This window comes from Ranitomeya variabilis, chromosome 1, assembly GCF_051348905.1.
Source record: "Ranitomeya variabilis isolate aRanVar5 chromosome 1, aRanVar5.hap1, whole genome shotgun sequence".
In the NCBI taxonomy this organism is placed as follows: Eukaryota; Metazoa; Chordata; class Amphibia; order Anura; family Dendrobatidae; genus Ranitomeya; species Ranitomeya variabilis.
The window spans coordinates 698,532,847-698,550,583 of NC_135232.1; the positions used below are offsets into that span (position 1 = coordinate 698,532,847).

At 48.5% G+C, this 17,737-nt stretch overlaps 1 protein-coding gene across 2 annotated transcripts in view; it reads left to right on the top strand.

The window, feature by feature from the left end:
* Nucleotides 1–17,737, top strand: part of PRPF39 (pre-mRNA processing factor 39) — a 98,414-nt gene that overhangs the window by 26,579 nt on the left and 54,098 nt on the right. The window contains exons 2-5 of one of the 2 annotated variants that reach the window (XM_077267087.1): nucleotides 7,330–7,649; nucleotides 8,158–8,283; nucleotides 8,897–9,015; nucleotides 10,846–11,013. In XM_077267087.1, coding sequence (XP_077123202.1) covers nucleotides 7,353–7,649; nucleotides 8,158–8,283; nucleotides 8,897–9,015; nucleotides 10,846–11,013 — 710 coding nt within the window. In that variant the 5' untranslated portion in view covers nucleotides 7,330–7,352. Of the gene's footprint in view, nucleotides 1–7,329; nucleotides 7,650–8,157; nucleotides 8,772–8,896; nucleotides 9,016–10,845; nucleotides 11,014–17,737 lie in introns of both variants that reach the window. The other variant, XM_077267096.1, reaches the window with a different exon arrangement.

Below are 17,737 nucleotides of genomic sequence, written 5' to 3' on the forward strand. Positions count from 1 at the left end.
TCCGAGCCCTTTGAAGCCCAGTATTAAAAGGTGTAGATGTGAAGCCTTTATTTTATTTGTGTTTTGGCCCAAAAAAATAAAAGGACCTTCTATATTATTATGCCAGTGTCCCATAGAGAACAGATAAGACTGCAGAGCCGACCGTTTTCCTTGATTGTGCTCTTCAAGCATTTTTTCCACAGCAGCGATCAAAGTATTAAATAGCCCAGATTTGAGGATTCTTTGATCCCAGCTGTTAGTAAGTAGATGGACATGGTGCATGGTTCATTCTGCTGTGCCAACAAAACATGAATCTGTAGTATAAGGACACTCCATCTTGAATCTGCATGACTTGTCTAGACTTAAAAACTTAAAAGGGTTGTCCACTTCTTGGAAAAATCCTTCTTAAATGAAGCCAGAACCTGATGAGAATGAAAATGGCTTATACTCAGTCCCCCAGACCGGCATCGTTCCAATGGTATTGGCACAACATTTGCAATCATTCGCGTGCCCTTGTCTTGTGATAGTAAGCGACCACCGATTAGCTGCTCTCACATGACTTTATAATGTCAGGCGAGTCTCGTCAGATGCAGTGATGATATCACTGGAACGGTGGCGGTCCGAGAGGCGAGTACAAACCATTTATATTTTCGATGGGGTCCACGTTCATTTAAATGGTTTGCTGGGACTAATTTATTTTTTTACTATGGGCCTAAGAACTAACAGGCAGGTAGTTAACTACCTGCCTGTTCTGCCAGTCTGTGGACAGTTGTGGACTGGCCCGACACAGCTGAAAGCCCCAGGTTTGTGGAGTGCTGGCTTACAAGATTGTCAGGTTTCTAGTCACAGATATCTGAGCCGTACCAAATAAGTTTGACTTCTACATAGTTTTTCTCCTACGCCTCATTGGGGGACACAGGACCATGGGTGTTATGCTGCTTGCCACTAGGAGGACACTAAGTAAACACAGAGTTAACTCCTCCTCTGCAGTATACACCCCTTGACTGGCCAGTAACGACTCAGTTCTTGCTTAGTGTCTGTAGGAGGCACTTGGGTCTGTTCAGACTCCACCATTTATTACTTTATTTTTATTTTCTGTAAATTTTTAATTTTTATCTAACGGAGTGAAGGGGGCGACGGATTCTTTTCCAGGGTCCGCTCTCCCCCGAACCATCAACAGGCGAGCACGGCGAGTATACCTCCCCGTTCCTCTCCTGCGAGGTATGGGGCACGCCTAACCTAACCCGGGGCGACAGTTCCTACTTGGTCCCGATCTCCCCCATTATAGGAGGGCGAGCACATAGAGTATACCTCTCATGTGCATCTCCCGGGCTCCACCGCACTCAAGCCCTCACCTCGGCGTCTTGTAGTCCCCACGGTAGCCGTAAGTCCCCTGCGGCAGGCACATCTGCATGGTGGCACAGCCATAAGTCCCCCGAGGCAGGCACATACGATGCTCTCATCCCCCGGCGCAGGGAGGACAGATTGAGCTGGAAGCCGCACTGAGGCTCTGTGAGTATTCCCCTCCTCACGCTGCGGTGTTGGAGGATGTGATCCGGGTCCCTGGGGAGAGGCGCCGCTGTTGCCGCAGCGGAGATCGTTCGGTGCTACACCGCGCCCGCAGGCACATGCCGCCAGCAGCCTGTGTAAATTTAGTCCCCGGCTTTTCAGCCGGCCTAGGCCGCGTTTTGAAATTCCCGCCCACCGCTGAAGCTCCGCCCACCGCTCAGGCGCTTCTCGTTCTGAACGAGAACAGCCCTGCAGATCTCGGCCGCCATATTGGGTCTCCCTCTCCTGCGTGGAACGCTGCAGAAAACGCTTTCTCTTCCTCCCTGGGGACAGCGACACAGGACCGTGGGTAAGCTGCCCTTTCCTATAGGGAAACGCTTAACCCCTTCTCGGCAAAATCCCAGGCTAGTGCAGTATTTTGGAGGCAGACATACAGCTATGTCTCAGTCTAAGGAGGCAAAAAGGGGCAACAAAAAGCACACTGTCTTTTTTACCGTGTGTGCCACTTGCAATTCTTCTTTGCCGCGGGCCCACAGGACTCCCTTGTGCCAGAACTGTGACCCGGCCTGTGCGCAGCCACCTTCTGCCGCTACCTCCAATGTCGCCACCGACCCCGCCGAGCCTAACCCTCCTGTGTGGGCCGCGTCCCTGTCACGTTCAATGGAATCCTTAGTCAAGGCATTGGACTCTTTCCGAGGGTCCTCCTTGAGCCAGAACTCACCTCCGTCGGCTGCAACGGAATCTGGTGACGGTGCAGGGCCGTCCGACCACAGTGGGCGTACCGTGCTACGGGACTCCCGGGGTTCCAGAAAAAGGACCCTTCCCTCATCTCCCGTACACGCCCGAGCTTCAGCTTCTGCGAGCTCATCTTCTCGCTCTCCCTCCCCTGAGGGTCGCAGCGTACGGGACTCAGTATTGCTACGTTCACATTAGCGGCGGGCGCCGCAGCGGCGCCGCATGCGTCATGCGCCCCTATATTTAACATGGGGGCGCATGGACATGCGTCGCACTTGCGTTTTGCGTCGCTGCGGTGCCCGCGTCCGGGCGCAGAGGACGCAGCAAGTTGCATTTTTGCTGCGTCCAAAATCAATTAAAAAAAGGACGCATGCGGCGCAAAACGCAGCGTTGTGCATGCGTTTTGCTGCGTTTTTGTTTGCGTTGTGCGCTGCGGCGCACAACGCAAATGTGAACGTACCGTATATGAGTCGGAGGAATCTTTAACCCAAGACTCCTCTATTGGTCAGGAGACACTTGACTCCCTTATTGAGGCTGTCAACAAAACGTTAATGGTGGACGACGAATCTGCTTCCTCTCAGGAACACGTCGTATCTTTTAAAAAGACTAAACGCGTCCAAAAGATATTTGCTAATCACCCGGAGTTTCAGGACATTATCCAAAAACACAGGGAGGACCCTGAGAAGCGCTTCACGGCTCAGAAAGCCACAGAAGCTAAATATCCTTTCTCTAAGGATCTGGTCAAGGAGTTGCTTTTCTCTCCTGTGGATCCGGCCGTATCGCGTATCATCCAAAATGGTCTTATCCCTGTCAGACGGTTCATCAGTCAAAAATCCCTCTGACCGTCAAATTGATTATTTGGCTCGCTCAGTCTTTGAAGTCTCAGGAGCAGCTCTTCCATCCTTTGCAGCTACCTGGGTAGCTAAGGCTATGGTGGCCTGGGCAGAGGTGTTAACCTCTTCCGTCCACGGCAGTACTCTTCCCCCAGAGGCGGCCAGACTAGCTAGTCAGATAGCTCAGGCCGGAGATTTCGTGGTTAACGCTTCCATAGATGCGGCGAATTGCGCAGCGCAAGCAGCGGCAAACGCAATTTCCATCAGGAGGGCCTTATGGCTCTGCGATTGGCGAGCAGATTCTGCTTCTAAGAAGTCGCTGACTTCTCTACCTTACCAAGCTTGTCGTTTATTCGGGGAGAAACTAGACCAAATTATTTCTGACGCTACCGGAGGGAAGAGTAAATTTCTTCCCCAGCAAAAACCAGCCCGGCCTTTTCGGAATCAACAGCAGTTTCGATTCCGGTCCTTTCGTAACAACTCCGGCTGGTCCTCCTCTTCCCTGAGTTTGGGACAACGGGACAACAGAACTTCCCAGGTCTCATACAGACCAAACCGTTCCTGGAAACCCAGACCGAGACCGTCTGCCCCTAAGCCGTCCGCATCCCTTAAACCTTCCACACAATGACTCGTTGGCGTGTCATTCGTTCCGTCAAAATTGGCTCTCAGTCGTTCACGACCAGTGGGTCAGAGAGCTCGTGTCCTCCTGATACAAAATCGAGTTTTCTTCCATCCCCCCTCCACGCTTCTTCCAGTCTTCTCCCCCCAAATCAAAGGCGTCACATCTCTTTCAGGCCATACAGGCGCTTCAAAGGGACGGGGTCATCGCTCCGGTCCCTCGAGACCAAAGGTTCAAGGGGTTTTACTCCAACCTTTTCGTGGTCCCAAAGAAGGACGGGACTCTACGGCCCATACTGGACCTCAAACTGCTGAACAAGTTCGTATGGGTCCGACACTTCAGGATGGACTCGCTCCGTTCTGTTGTCGCGTCCCTGGAAAAAGGAGAGTTCCTTGCATCCATAGACATCAAGGATGCTTATCTACACATTCCAATTTTTCCTCCTCATCAGCAGTTCCTGCGCTTCACAGTCCAAGAAGAACACTTCCAGTTTGTGGCCTTGCCCTTCGGACTTGCCACCGCCCCCAGAGTCTTCACAAAGGTCATGGCGGCTGTCATGGCCATTCTTCACGCTCGGGGAGTGGTAGTCCTACCCTATCTAGACGACCTATCTAGACTCCGCCTGCGAGGACTGTCAGCATCACCGTGGATTCACTTTCTTACCTGGGTTGGAAGATCAACTTCGAGAAATCATCTCCAGTGCCGGCTCAGCAAATCTGCTTCCTCGGCATGATTCTGGACTCTTCCCGCGGGTTGGTCATTCTCCCTCCAGAGAAGGTTTTATCCTTACAACAGGGAGCGCGCAAGCTCTCCCGCCCAGTCCCTCACTCCATTCGCTTCACGATGCGCATCCTGGGAAAAATGGTTGCGGCAATGGAAGCCGTTCCATTTGCGCAGTTCCATCTCCGCCCTTTGCAACAGGTGCTCCTGTTAGCCTGGGACAGGAGCCCGAATTCCCTCGACCGTTGTTTTCGCCTGCCCCCGCCAGTCAGGCAGACCCTCAGGTGGTGGACGCTACAGTCCTCCCTGAACCAAGGGAAGTTCTTTCTTCCTGTGCGTTGGTTAGTGGTAACCACCGATGCCAGCCTCTTGGGCTGGGGCGCAGTTTTCAATCACCACACGGCACAGGGTCGTTGGTCCACAAGGGAGTCGTGTCTCCCAATCAATATCTTGGAAATTCGAGCGATCACTCTTGCCTTACGCAACTTTCACCACCTTCTCGCAGGCCATCCCATCAGAATACAATCCGACAACGCCACGGCCGTGGCGTACATCAACCGGCAAGGGGGAACCCGCAGCAGAGCAGCCATGCTTTAAGTCTCCCACATCCTGCGCTGGGCTGAGACCAATCACTCGCTCATCTCGGCAATCCACATACCAGGCGTGGAGAATTGGGAAGCGAACTTCCTCAGTTGCCAAGGTCTTGCCTCGGGTAAGTGGTCCCTCCATCCGGAAGTCTTCCAGCAGATTTGCCTTCGCTGGGGGACGCCGGATGTGGATCTCATGGGCTCGAAGTTCAACAACCAGGTTCCCCAGTTCATTGCTCGTTCCGGCGATCCTTGCGCCGTCGGGGCAGATGCCCTGGTCCTGTCGTGGCATCGGTTCCAGCTGCCATACATATTTCCGCCTCTTCCTCTGCTTCCGAGAGTCATCAAGAAGATCAGAGCAGAGGGGAGACCGGTGATTCTCGTCGTGCCCGACTGGCCGCGCCGAGCATGGTATGCGGAACTCGTCCAAATGGTCACCGACACCCCCTGGCGCCTTCCAGATCGCACGGACCTTCTCTCACAGGGCCCGTTTTACCACCAGAACTCCGGGGCCCCGTCTTTGACGGCGTGGCCGTTGAATCCTGGATTTTAGCCCAAGCCGGATTCTCTCCAGCGGTTTCTTCTACCATGATTCGCGCTAGGAAACCCGTATCCATGCGCATTTATCATCGCACCTGGCGCATCTTCTTTTCATGGTGCCATACCCATGGATGTTCTCCCTTGGTCTTTTCCATTCCGTCCATTCTGGAGTTTCTCCAATCCGGTCTAGACTCAGGCCTTGCCCTAAGCTCGCTCAAGGGGCAGGTGTCCGCGTTGTCCATCCTTTTCCAACGGAAGATCGCTTCCAAACTGTCCGTTAAGACGTTCATCCAAGGAGTCTCCCGAGTGGTTCCTCCCTATAGAATGCCTTTGGCGTCATGGGATCTTAACTTGGTTCTCGGAGTTCTTCAGGAGGCCCCTTTCGAACCATTGCAGGACATTTCTCTCAACCTCCTTTCATGGAAGGTGGTCTTTCTCGTGGCGATTACGTCAATCAGGAGGGTTTCTGAGTTGGCGGCTCTTGCTGACCCCCCTTCTTGATTTTTCACTCAGACAAGGTAGTTCTGAGAACCTCTCCTTCCATCCTACCGAAGGTCGTCTCCTCCTTTCATCTAAATGAGGACATAGTCTTGCCGTCATTCTGTCCGGCACCAACCCATCGTATTGAGAAGGCTCTCCATACTCTGGATGTGGTTAGAGCCCTTCGGCGGTACATCTCTCGCACGGCTCCCTTCCGTAAGTCGGATGTCCTGTTCGTGCTTCCGGAAGGACACAGGAAAGGTCTACCTGCCTCGAAGGCCACTCTAGCCAAATGGATTCGTTCCACCATTCAGGAATCTTGTCGCGTCAGGAACACTCCTGTCCCAGCAGGGATTACGGCGCATTCGACTCGGTCGGTCGGCGCTTCTTGGGCCATTCGGCACCAGGCGTCTGAACAACAGCTTTGTAAAGCTGCGACTTGGTCCAGTCTGCATACCTTCACGAAGCACTATCACATCCATACCCAGGCTTCGGCAGACGCTGCCCTCGGCAGGCGTATTCTGCAGACAGCGGTCCCTCAGTAAGCCAGTTGTACATGGGGTTTTTAGCAGTGCAATTGCTCTCCACCCAGGGACTGCTTTAGGACGTCCCATGGTCCTGTGTCCCCCAATGAGGCGTAGGAGAAAAGGAGATTTTTGTGTACTCACCGTAAAATCTTTTTCTCCGAGCCAATCATTGGGGGACACAGCACCCGCCCTGTTAGCCTTTTGGCTGGTTGTTGTTGGTATTTTGTTCCTTAGTTTTGGACATAGTTTACATGTCTTGGTTTTACTCCTACTGCTTTACTACCGAACTGAGTCGTTACTGGCCAGTCAAGGGGTGTATTCTGCAGAGGAGGAATTAACTCTTTGTGTTTACTTAGTGTCCTCCTAGTGGCAAGCAGCATAACACCCATGGTCCTGTGTCCCCCAATGATTGGCTCAGAGAAAAAGATTTTACGGTGAGTACACAAAAATCTCCTTTTTTTTTTCTTTTTAATTTAATCCACAGTGGCTTGATATCAGACTGTGCAAATGTAATATCATTAGATTAGTATCTGCCTGGATTTACCCATTTACTTGAAGGACGCTCTCTATAATTAGACCTGTAGTGTTTGGATCCTTATAAGAAATGTCTTCAACATGTCATCTCAGCTGTCGTGAAACTATAACTCCCGGGATGATGTGACTGACTTATGTTACTTTTGACACGTTTACATTGATCGAGTAATAGTTGCACTTTCCTTTGTTGCCAGTTTACAATTTGTATGTGCCAGGATGGGGGTGCTATCAACTTCTATACACTTTTTTTTTTTTTTTTTCTTCAGATCCACAAAAATATTGTGCCAACATGCAGGACCCAAAGCCAGACCCTAGTCCTGTGACACAGGAGGAGAAAGCTGCTGAGGCCCCCACGGAGGCTTCACAGCCTAATAAAGACAATGCAGATATATTAGAGGTAACTGCAATGGAGCAATCTCCAGAACAAGACAACACCAGTGGAGTGGAGGAAGCAGCAGAAGCGCCTGAGAAGCAAGAGCCTGAACATCCTTATCCTCCAGAATTTGACAAGTATTGGAAGGCCGTGGAAGCAAATCCTGAGGATTTCACTACATGGACCTACATGTTACATTATATTGAACAAGAGGTCAGTAACTATTTTGTGAGACTGCTGATACAGTGCCTGCCTCCGCTGCACAGGTTGCCTGCACAGGAGGAGGCGAGTGTTGGAACCTGGCGCTGTTGCACGGGAGGAGTGGTTGGGGGAACCTGTTGCACGGGGTGGGGATAGCCTGGTGCCACTGCATAGGGGGAGGTCGAACATGATTTTTGGGTAATAAAGTCCCAGATAACCGTGAAATAGGTATAGTTGGAAATGTTCCTTATCCTGCACTGCCTTTTACTGTCAAATGCCATTTTGCAGGGGTTATCTTTTGGGAGTGATAGTTCTTAAAAATCTGCAATCTCCTCTTCTCTGGGAGTCCTTCTGCTGTGATGACAGTGGAGCTAGCAATCACCTGTGGTGGAGGAGCTGTGGATAGACCATACCGTTACATAAATTGTTGCCCTGAAAAATTAAAAAAACTAATCCACTCATTGTTTGACTTTGTTGCATCCTGATAAGCTTTTTTGTGTTTTTTTTTTCCCCTATCTAGAATCATATATTTGCTATTCGGCGAGTGTTTGACATGTTCCTCACTCGTTATCCGTATTGTTATGGCTACTGGAAGAAGTACGCTGATCTGGAAAAGCGGAGCAACAATGTCATGGAGGCTGATGAGGTAATTACGAGGATATGTAGACATTAGACAGAAGACTGGACATTGGCTTAGGGCCTGCACTAGGCCTCCCCCATGTGTAAGGTCAAAGCAGGATTAATACTACAGCATTTGTCACTAAGCGTGACATTTGTCCTAATATCTCCTTTCTTTGTTGACAGGTGCCTTAAATCTTCACAGTTTGTCAAGCTGTGCAGTGCAAGCCAATATTACACTGCAGCTTAACAAGTAGGGCAGGGCTTTGTCATTCGTTGTGTGGTGGCTTAGATTAATTTTTTTTATATTTTTGCTGGTTTACATTTTGCTACTTATTTATTGAATTTGTGGTCAGACGCTGTGAATGAGAAGCTAATGGGTCTGTGCCTTATGGTCTGTACCCCAAAGCCAGCCCTCAGCTCCTGCTAAGAATACAGCTGCGCATTGAAGATCAAGACTCTCTGCAAGTGGAGCTCAGAACATAAGCCATGTTCTATCCAACCTCCACTTCTATGGTAATGGCAAGATTTTCAATGAAATTCCGAAATTTGTAAGGTTGACCGGATACAAATCATTCTCCTTGGACAAGAAATGTATCATTGCCCTTGGCGTATTCTCTCTCTTTTATCTCGCCGCCTAGGTTTACCGTAGAGGAATTCAGGCTGTTACCTTAAGTGTTGACCTCTGGATACATTATCTTCAGTTCTTAAAAGAAACTTTAGATCCGGCTGACCCGGAGACCTGTAACACACTGAGAGGGTGAGTTATACAACAGTGTCAAGTATGATTGCTACAGAGGTACTGAGCCCATTCATTTCTGTCGTTGTATGCATTATCAATGAACTGTTTAAAGGGATTGTCTGGGCATATAATAATTTATCTGGTATCAAAGAAGTGGGTGATCGACAGCCAACAACTAGATGTATATATTAAGAAAGCTGCAGAGCTCTATATTGTGTGTATCAGCCGCTGCCGGTTACTGCAGAACTTAATTTTTAACACTAGAACTATCGATTGGAGTCATTTTGACTCCTCGCAATTTTTATTTCTCTTCTGTGACTGCATTTTTCTGAATTCCGGCTTGAGACTCGGTGACTTCTACTCATTTAGGATGCGAAAAAAGATTTTGTGACAAATAATTTTGGAAAGAGAGTACCATTCCGGTAGTCCCAGTGTTACAGAATAGCTGATCTGCAGTTTTTGGCAGTAGCTGCTACACATTGGATGGAGCCTTTGCGGTTCAGCTCGTACAGTGTTTGTTTACTGCTATCTGACTAAATTGAAAAAGCCTTTGCTAAATATGTAAAAAAAAAAAAAAAAAAAAAAAAAAAAAACAACTTTTTTTTTTTTTTTTTTTTAAATCGACAAATGGTTGTCTATATTAGCTATGTACAAATTTGTTTTAGTTAAAGGGAATCTGTCAGTAACCTTTTCCTTAGGGTACCGTCACACATTGAAATTTTCATCGCTGCGACGGCACGATTCGTGACGTCGCAGCGTCGTATAATCATCGCTCCAGCGTCGTAGACTGCGGTCACACGTTGCAATCACGGCGCTGGAGCGATGCCGAAGTCCCCGGGTAACCAGGGTAAACATCGGGTAACTAAGCGCAGGGCCGCGCTTAGTAACCCGATGTTTACCCTGGTTACCAGCGTAAACGTAAAAAAACAAACCGTACATACTCACCCGTCGGTGTCCTTCAGGTCCCTTGCCGTCTGCTTCCTGCTCTGAGTGCAGCCGTACAGTGAGAGCAGAGCGCAGCACCGCTGTGATCTGCTCTCACTTTCCGGCCGGCACTCAGAGCAGGAAGCAGACGGCAAGGGACCTGAAGGACACCGACGGGTGAGTATGTACGGTTTGTTTTTTTACGTTTACGCTTGTAACCAGGGTAAACATCGGGTTACTAAGCGCGGCCCTGCGCTTAGTTACCCGATGTTTACCCTGGTTACAAGCGAAGACATCGCTGGATCGCTGTCACACACAACGATCCAGCGATGTCAGCGGGTGATCAAGCGACGAAAGAAAGTTCCAAACGATCTGCTACGACGTACGATTCTCAGCAGGGTGTCTGATCGCAGTAGCGTGTCAGACACAGCGATATCGTAACGATATCGCTAGAACGTCACAAATCGTAACGTCGTAGCGATGGAAATTTCAATGTGTGACGGTACCCTTAGGCTGTGTAATACCCTTTCCATTGATACCGGTTTCTTCACTATCGGGTGCTCACTTACTCTGAAATTCGTCTTGTTTTCAGATGTAAATTGGCATCCCAAGTTGGCGTACACGTTCAGTTAGGGTACAGATGCACTCGCCGTCCTTGGCTACTCTTTGCTTCGTCGCCCTCTGTTGCTTGATTGATGGTGGAAAGCAGAGATGATGACTTCCATTGCCAATCATGAAGCAGGACTGGCGCTGATGAGAAGCATAGAGTAGCTGAGGACGGAAGGGGCATTAGTATTCCTGCTGTTACCTGCAGATTCCATATATAAGATCAGTCATTGTAAGTTTACAGCAACTGAAGTCTATGGATGAGATGTCTGTGGGGTTTGTGTTCACCATTATTCTGACCCGTTTTCTATCCTGCAGGACATTCGAGCACGCCATCATGTCAGCAGGTCTAGATTTTCGTTCAGATAAGTTATGGGAAATGTATATTACCTATGAGGCCGAACAGGGCAATCTAAGTGGAGTCACCTCTATATACAGCCGCCTTCTTGGAATACCCACACAGCAGTATACTCACCACTTTCAACAGTAAGTTAAGTATTAGTGACACCGTCGGGTTTTTATATAGTAAGGAAAAAATTACAAGCCAAAAACTCAATTCAGATGAGGTAATAAGTGAACAGGCCTCATCTGTGAACGTGGCTTTCCACCGAACTGATTCTCTATGAATTTCTTATGCCTTTTTTAGACTGGGGGATCTTTTGCGTTCATGAAATAACCCTTTTTTGAGAATAAAGAAAATGTATGGAAAAAATTGATAGAAAATTATAAAACCAGGCCCCATTGAAAATCCACAAGTTATTTTTAAAAAAATTTTTTCTTCATTTTTCATAATTGTTCTCTGCTTTTATTTTGTAAATATTTGAATAACCTTACAAAAAAAACCTGTGGCTCAATTGCATGTACCTGTTTTTGAAGTGTGTTTTTTATTTTTTTTATTTATTTTTTATTCTTTGTGTCATTTTTCAATGCTGGTTTGTGTTTGCCTGTACTTTTTAGAAAGATGTACTAGCTGAGGATGATGATCTTTATTTTTATATAGCGCTAACATATTCCACAGCGCTTTACAGTTTTGCACACATTATCATCGCTGTCCCCAATGGGGCTCACAATCTAAATTCCCTATCGGTATGTCTTTGGAGTGTGGGAGGAAACCCACGCAAACATGGAGAGAACATACAAACTCTTTGCAGATGTTGTCCTTGGTGGGGTTTGAACCCAGGACTGCAGCGCTGCAAGGCTGCGGTGCTATCCACTGTGCCACCGTGCTGCTTCACTAGCTGAAGAGTCTGGCGTTTCCCGGGCATTGTAACTAACTGTGGTTAGTTATAACAAATTATAATGATTATATTGCACATAAAGCACAGCTTTTCTCCTTTATAGTCTCCTCCTCCAGCAGCACCTCACACTCCTCTTCCCTATACAATTGGAAACACTTGATCCCGAGAGAAATTGTACTAATTGCTATAAAGCGTATCGTATACACGTCTGCATTTGAGGATGTGACTTTCCTCACCAACTCTTGTCATGATCCATAGGCATAGAAGTCCACTGGCAACACTTTTTTTTTTTCCCTTGAAGGGTTGCCTGTTGCAGGATTTGTCTGAGGTATTTCAGAGTGATAGCCATCCTGTCCCTGCCAAAAGATGATTGGATATTGCTGTGCTTCATAGGACCTGTGAGTTTCTGCCACCCGTTGCAAACCATTGTTCCTTTTCTGAAGCACAATGTCACGGCTGTGAAGCTCATTACCCACAATCAAAATAGCTCCCTCATCAAATATGGGGGCATTGAAGCACCGCTGATGTTCACCTTGTGGTGTTTTGTCAGCGCTGATTACAGCTTTGTAATAGTCACTTAGCATTCATTCAAGTGCAGTTTTGAAAATTGTAACATATGGATTGTTCAAGTGAAGGAACTGCTGCAAGTTAGTGACAATATCGAGAGTATTCGGAATTAAAGAACATCATCTCTGCTGAGCCTCAGCTTATACATTACCCAAGAAGTAGCGTTGAAGAAATTGAGGTGGTTTTCCTTGTAATTGAAGCTGTGAGCCAATTGAGTGGTAAATCTGTCGTTGAACTTTGAAAGGGGGCATAAATCAAGTTGAGAAAACTTAACTTAACTTTTTGCAAGGAGGGGGGTGTGTACTTCCTAATGGGGCTATGTGGACTGGCTTAAAACACGCGCGAACACACACACACACACACACACACACACACACACACACACACACACACACACACACACACACACACACACACACACACACACCCCCACACACACACCCACACACACACACCCACACCCCCATTTAAATACACTCACCGGCCACTTTATTAGGTACACCATGCTAGTAACGGGTTGGACCCCCTTTTGCCTTCAGAACTGCCTCAATTCTTCGTGGCATAGATTCAACAAGGTGCTGGAAGCATTCCTCAGAGATTTTGGTCCATATTGACATGATGGCATCACACAGTTGCCGCAGATTTGTCGGCTGCACATCCCAAAGATGCTCCATACAAGGCAGGATGGATCCATGCTTTCATGTTGTTTACGCCAAATTCTGACCCTACCATCCGAATGTCGCAGCAGAAATCGAGACTCATCAGACCAAGCAACGTTTTTCCAATCTTCTACTGTCCAATTTCGATGAGCTTGTACAAATTGTAGCCTCAGTTTCCTGTTCTTAGCTGAAAGGAGTGGTACCCGGTGTGGTCTTCTGCTGCTGTAGCCCATCTGCCTCAAAGTTCGACGCACTGTGCGTTCAGAGATGCTCTTAGGCCTACCTTGGTTGTAACGGGTGGCGATTTGAGTCACTGTTGCCTTTCTATCAGCTCGAACCAGTCTGCCCATTCTCCTCTGACCTCTGGCATCAACAAGGCATTTCCGCCCACAGAACTGCCGCTCACTGGATTTTTTTTCTTTTTCGGACCATTCTCTGTAAACCCTAGAGATGGTTGTGCGTGAAAATCCCAGTAGATCAGCAGTTTCTGAAATACTCAGACCAGCCCTTCTGGCACCAACAACCATGCCACGTTCAAAGGCACTCAAATCCCCTTTCTTCCCCATACTGATGCTCGGTTTGAACTGCAGGAGATTGTCTTGACCATGTCTACATGCCTAAATGCACTGAGTTGCCGCCATGTGATTGGCTGATTAGAAATTAAGTGTTAACAAGAAGTTGGACAGGTGTACCTAATAAAGTGGCCGGTGAGTGTATATTATGGAATTTATGGTTGTGGCTAAATGAGCAATTGCAACTTTAATGAATGGAAAAAGTAGCTGGAATTGCTATGGTCACGCGCCCCCCCCCCCCCCCCTCACACACACCCTATGTGACCAATTATTTTGAAGCAGAATGTGCTACTTTTTGGTGCAAAAAAGCATCAAGTAATACCACAAAGCAAAAGAAGACAAAGCCCAGCAGTTATATGTAGTCTTGGATCTCAGTTTGTGGAAAGGATCAATGTAATTCATATAAACTAAAGCGTGTGAGGTGGTGGTTCAGATTTTTACTTTTTTTGCTGTTACATGGCCAGTAAGTGCAGTAGCCATCTTAATCCTATTGTAAGGCTTGGCTGCATGCTGATCTTAATAGAACTGTGACTTCACAATATACTGCAATGCTTTAGTATTTAGTATTCCCTTAAAGGGCCACTGTAACCCCCCCCCCCTCCCCCAGCCGTTATAAACTAAAAGAGCCACATTGTGCAGCAGTAATGCTGCAGTCTAACAGGGTGGCTCTTTTAGTTTTTGATTCATTTATTAGCTCAATAAAGCGTTTTATAAATTGGCCACACATACCAGATATTATACCTGGAGGCGGTCCGAAGCGTCCTGTATGAATCCCCCAACTGCCGTCACTCTTCTCTTCAGGGGCGGGTACCCGCCCCCTGAGCGCTGTTGTCTTCTGAAATCCGGCGCCTGCGCTGTGCGTGCCTGCCTGGGGCCTGCGCAGTGTTCATTGTCAGTGCGGCCACCCTGTTGCTGAATCCCCCGCCCCGCACTGTTATTCATTATGCACAGTGCGGGGCTGGCATTCCTGGGCATGCGCACTGCGCTTGTCAGACGCTCCCCCGGTCCCCCGCCTTCCAGCATTGCCCGAATATACAGGTTTCATTGCCGACGTTTGGAACAGCCACAAAGAACAACGCTGGAAGGCGGGGGACCGGGGGAGCGTCTGACAAGCGCAGTGCGCATGCCCAGGAATGCCAGCCCCGCACTGTGCATAATAAATAACAGTGCGGGGCGGGGATTCAGTAACAGGGCGGCCGCACTGCCCGCACCTGCGCAGCCAGGCACCCTGCATCTGAGCTGCTACTGATAATGAAGACTGCGCAGGCCCCAGGCAGGCACGCACAGCGCAGGCGCCGGATTTAAGAAGCAACAACGCGAAGGGGGCGGGTACCATCGGCCCTGAAGAGAAGAGTGACGGCAGTTGGGGGATTCATACAGGACGCTTCGGACCGCCTCCAGGTATAATATCTGGTATGTGTGGCCAATTTATAAAACGCTCTTTTAGTTTATAACGGCTGGGGGGGGGGGTGACAGTGGCCCTTTAACCTTCTGGCTATTACAGAAACCTGGATCCAGCATTCAGACACCACTGCTGCTGCCGCTCTCTCGTTTGGTGGGCTGAAATTTTCACATACCACCAGACCTGAAAACAGACAGGGTGGGGGTGTTGGTTTGCTCCTTTCATCACAATGTGCTTTCCAGTTCATCCCCCCCGGTTCCCTCACTTACATTTCCTTCCTTTGAAGTCCACACCGTCAGACTCTTTAAGCCCTTCTCCTTGCGGGTGGCGGTTGTTTACCGCCCTCCAGGCTCCTCCCGCCTGTTTCTAGACCATTTTGCCACCTGGCTTACTCACTTTCTATCCTGTGACATCCCCACCCTCATCATGGGAGACTTTAACATCCCCATCAATGATCCCCTCTCCCAATCTGCCTCTCATCTTCTTTCTCTAACTTCTTCATTCGGCCTCTCACAGTTTACTAATTCTCCTACGCATGAGGACGGGAATACTCTGGTCCTGGTTTTCTCCCGCCCCGGATCGCTGCACGACTTTACTAACTCCCCCTCTCCCGCTTTTGGACCACAACCTTCTTTCCTTCTCTGTCAAAAATTGTCTCCTCACGCAGGACACCCCCACTTACCACACTTATCGGAATACACGTTCCATTAATACCCAGCAGCTTATGGACAATCTCCACACATCTTTAGCCCCCATCTCCTCCCTCTCCTGTCCAGACTTAACATTGTCACACTTCAATAATACACTGAAGAATGCCCTAGTTGAAGCAGCACCTTCTACACGCAGAAAGACCCGACACAGACAACTGCAGCCCTGGCACACTATGCAAACACGCTTTCTTCAGCGTTGTTCAAGGTGTGCTGAGCGGCAGTGGAGAAAGTCTCTCTTAGCAGAAGACTTCATCCACTATAAGTTCATGCTCAAAACCTATAACTCTGCCCTTTATCTGGCCAAACAATCCTACTTCACCACCCTCATCACCTCACTATCCAACAACCCAAAACGACTTTTTGAAACCTTAATCTCCCTCCTGAAACCTAAAGTACAGGCCCCCATCACCAATCTGTGGTGAGGATCTGGCCACTTATTTCCTAGAAAAAATCAACCACATCCATCAGGATATCTCAGCCCAATCTCCTCAGTGCCTGGATCCCCTTCCCTGCCGCACCTCAAGCCCCCTAGACATCTGTGAGCCTGTCTCAGAAGAAGAAGTTTCTAAGCACATCGCTTCTGCTCGGCCTACAACCTGCAACAGTGACCCCATTCCTTCACCTCTCCTCTCTCTCACCAATGGTCACCACTCACCTGACTAAAATATTTAACCTCTCACTTTCTTCAGGTATCTTTCCCTCCTCATTTAAACATGCCATCATAACCCCTTTACTTGAAAAGCCATCCCTGGACCAGAACTGCACTGCTAACTACAGACCTGTATCTAACCTTTCCTTCATCTCTAAACTCCTGGAACGCTTGGTCCACTCCCGTCTAATCCGCTATCTCTCTGATAACTCTCTTCTCGACCCCTTACAATCTGGTTTCCGCTCTTTACACTCCACTGAAACTGCCCTCACTAAAGTCTCTAATGATCTAATAATAGCTAAATCCAAAGGTCATTGCTCTCTGATTCTCCTGGATCTCTCTGCCGCATTTGACACTGGATCACCAGCTCCTTCTCACTATGCTCCGCTCCATAGGCCTCAAGGACACAGCCCTCTCCTGGTTCTCCTCCTACCTCTCTGACCGCTCCTTCACTGTATTCTTTGCCGGCTCCTCTTCCTCTCCTCGTCCCCTTACTATCGGGGTTCCACAGGGCTCAGTCCTAGGCCCCCTCCTCTTCTCTCTATACACGACCCCTAGCAGATTTGGGTTCCAGTATCATCTCTATGCTGATGACACCCAATTATACACTTCTTCCCCTGTCATCACCCCTACCCTAATTCAAAATACCAAGTATTGTCTGTCTGCTGTCTCTAACATCATGTCCTCCCTCTATCTGAAACTAAATCTCTCCAAAATGGAACTTCTTGTGTTTCTCCATTCTACTAACCTCACTCTTCCCAACATCGAAATTACTCTGGAGGGTTCAACCATAACTCCCAAGCAACATGCCCGCTGTCTTGGGGTCATATTCGACACCGATCTTTCCTTTACTCCCTATATCCGATCACTCACTTGCTCTTGTCACCTGCATCTTAAAAACATCTCCAGAATCCGACCTTTTCTCACCTTTGAAACTGCTAAGACTCTTACTGTCGCTCTTATTCTCGTCTGGACTACTGCAACTCTCCTGATCGGTCTCCCTCTTACCAAACTTTCTCCTCTCCAATCCATCTTGAATGCGGCAGCCAGGGTCTTATTTCTGTCCAACCGCTTCACCGATGCCTCCATCTTGTGCCAGTCATTACACTGGCTACCCATTCGCTACAGGGTCCAGTATAAACTCATCTCTCACCCACAAAGCCCTCCACAGTTCTGCACCGCCTTATATCTCCTCTCTCATCTCTGTCTATCGCCCTACACGTGCCCTCCGTTCTACAAATGACCTAAAGCTAACATCCCCCGTAATCCGAACCTCATACCTCAGTCTACAAGACTTCTCTTGTGCTGCGCCGGCTCTCTGGAATGCACTTCCCCAGACGATCAGACCTGATACCTAGCCCCGACCTATTCAAGCACGCTCTAAAAACCCATCTCTTCAAACAAGCCTACCAC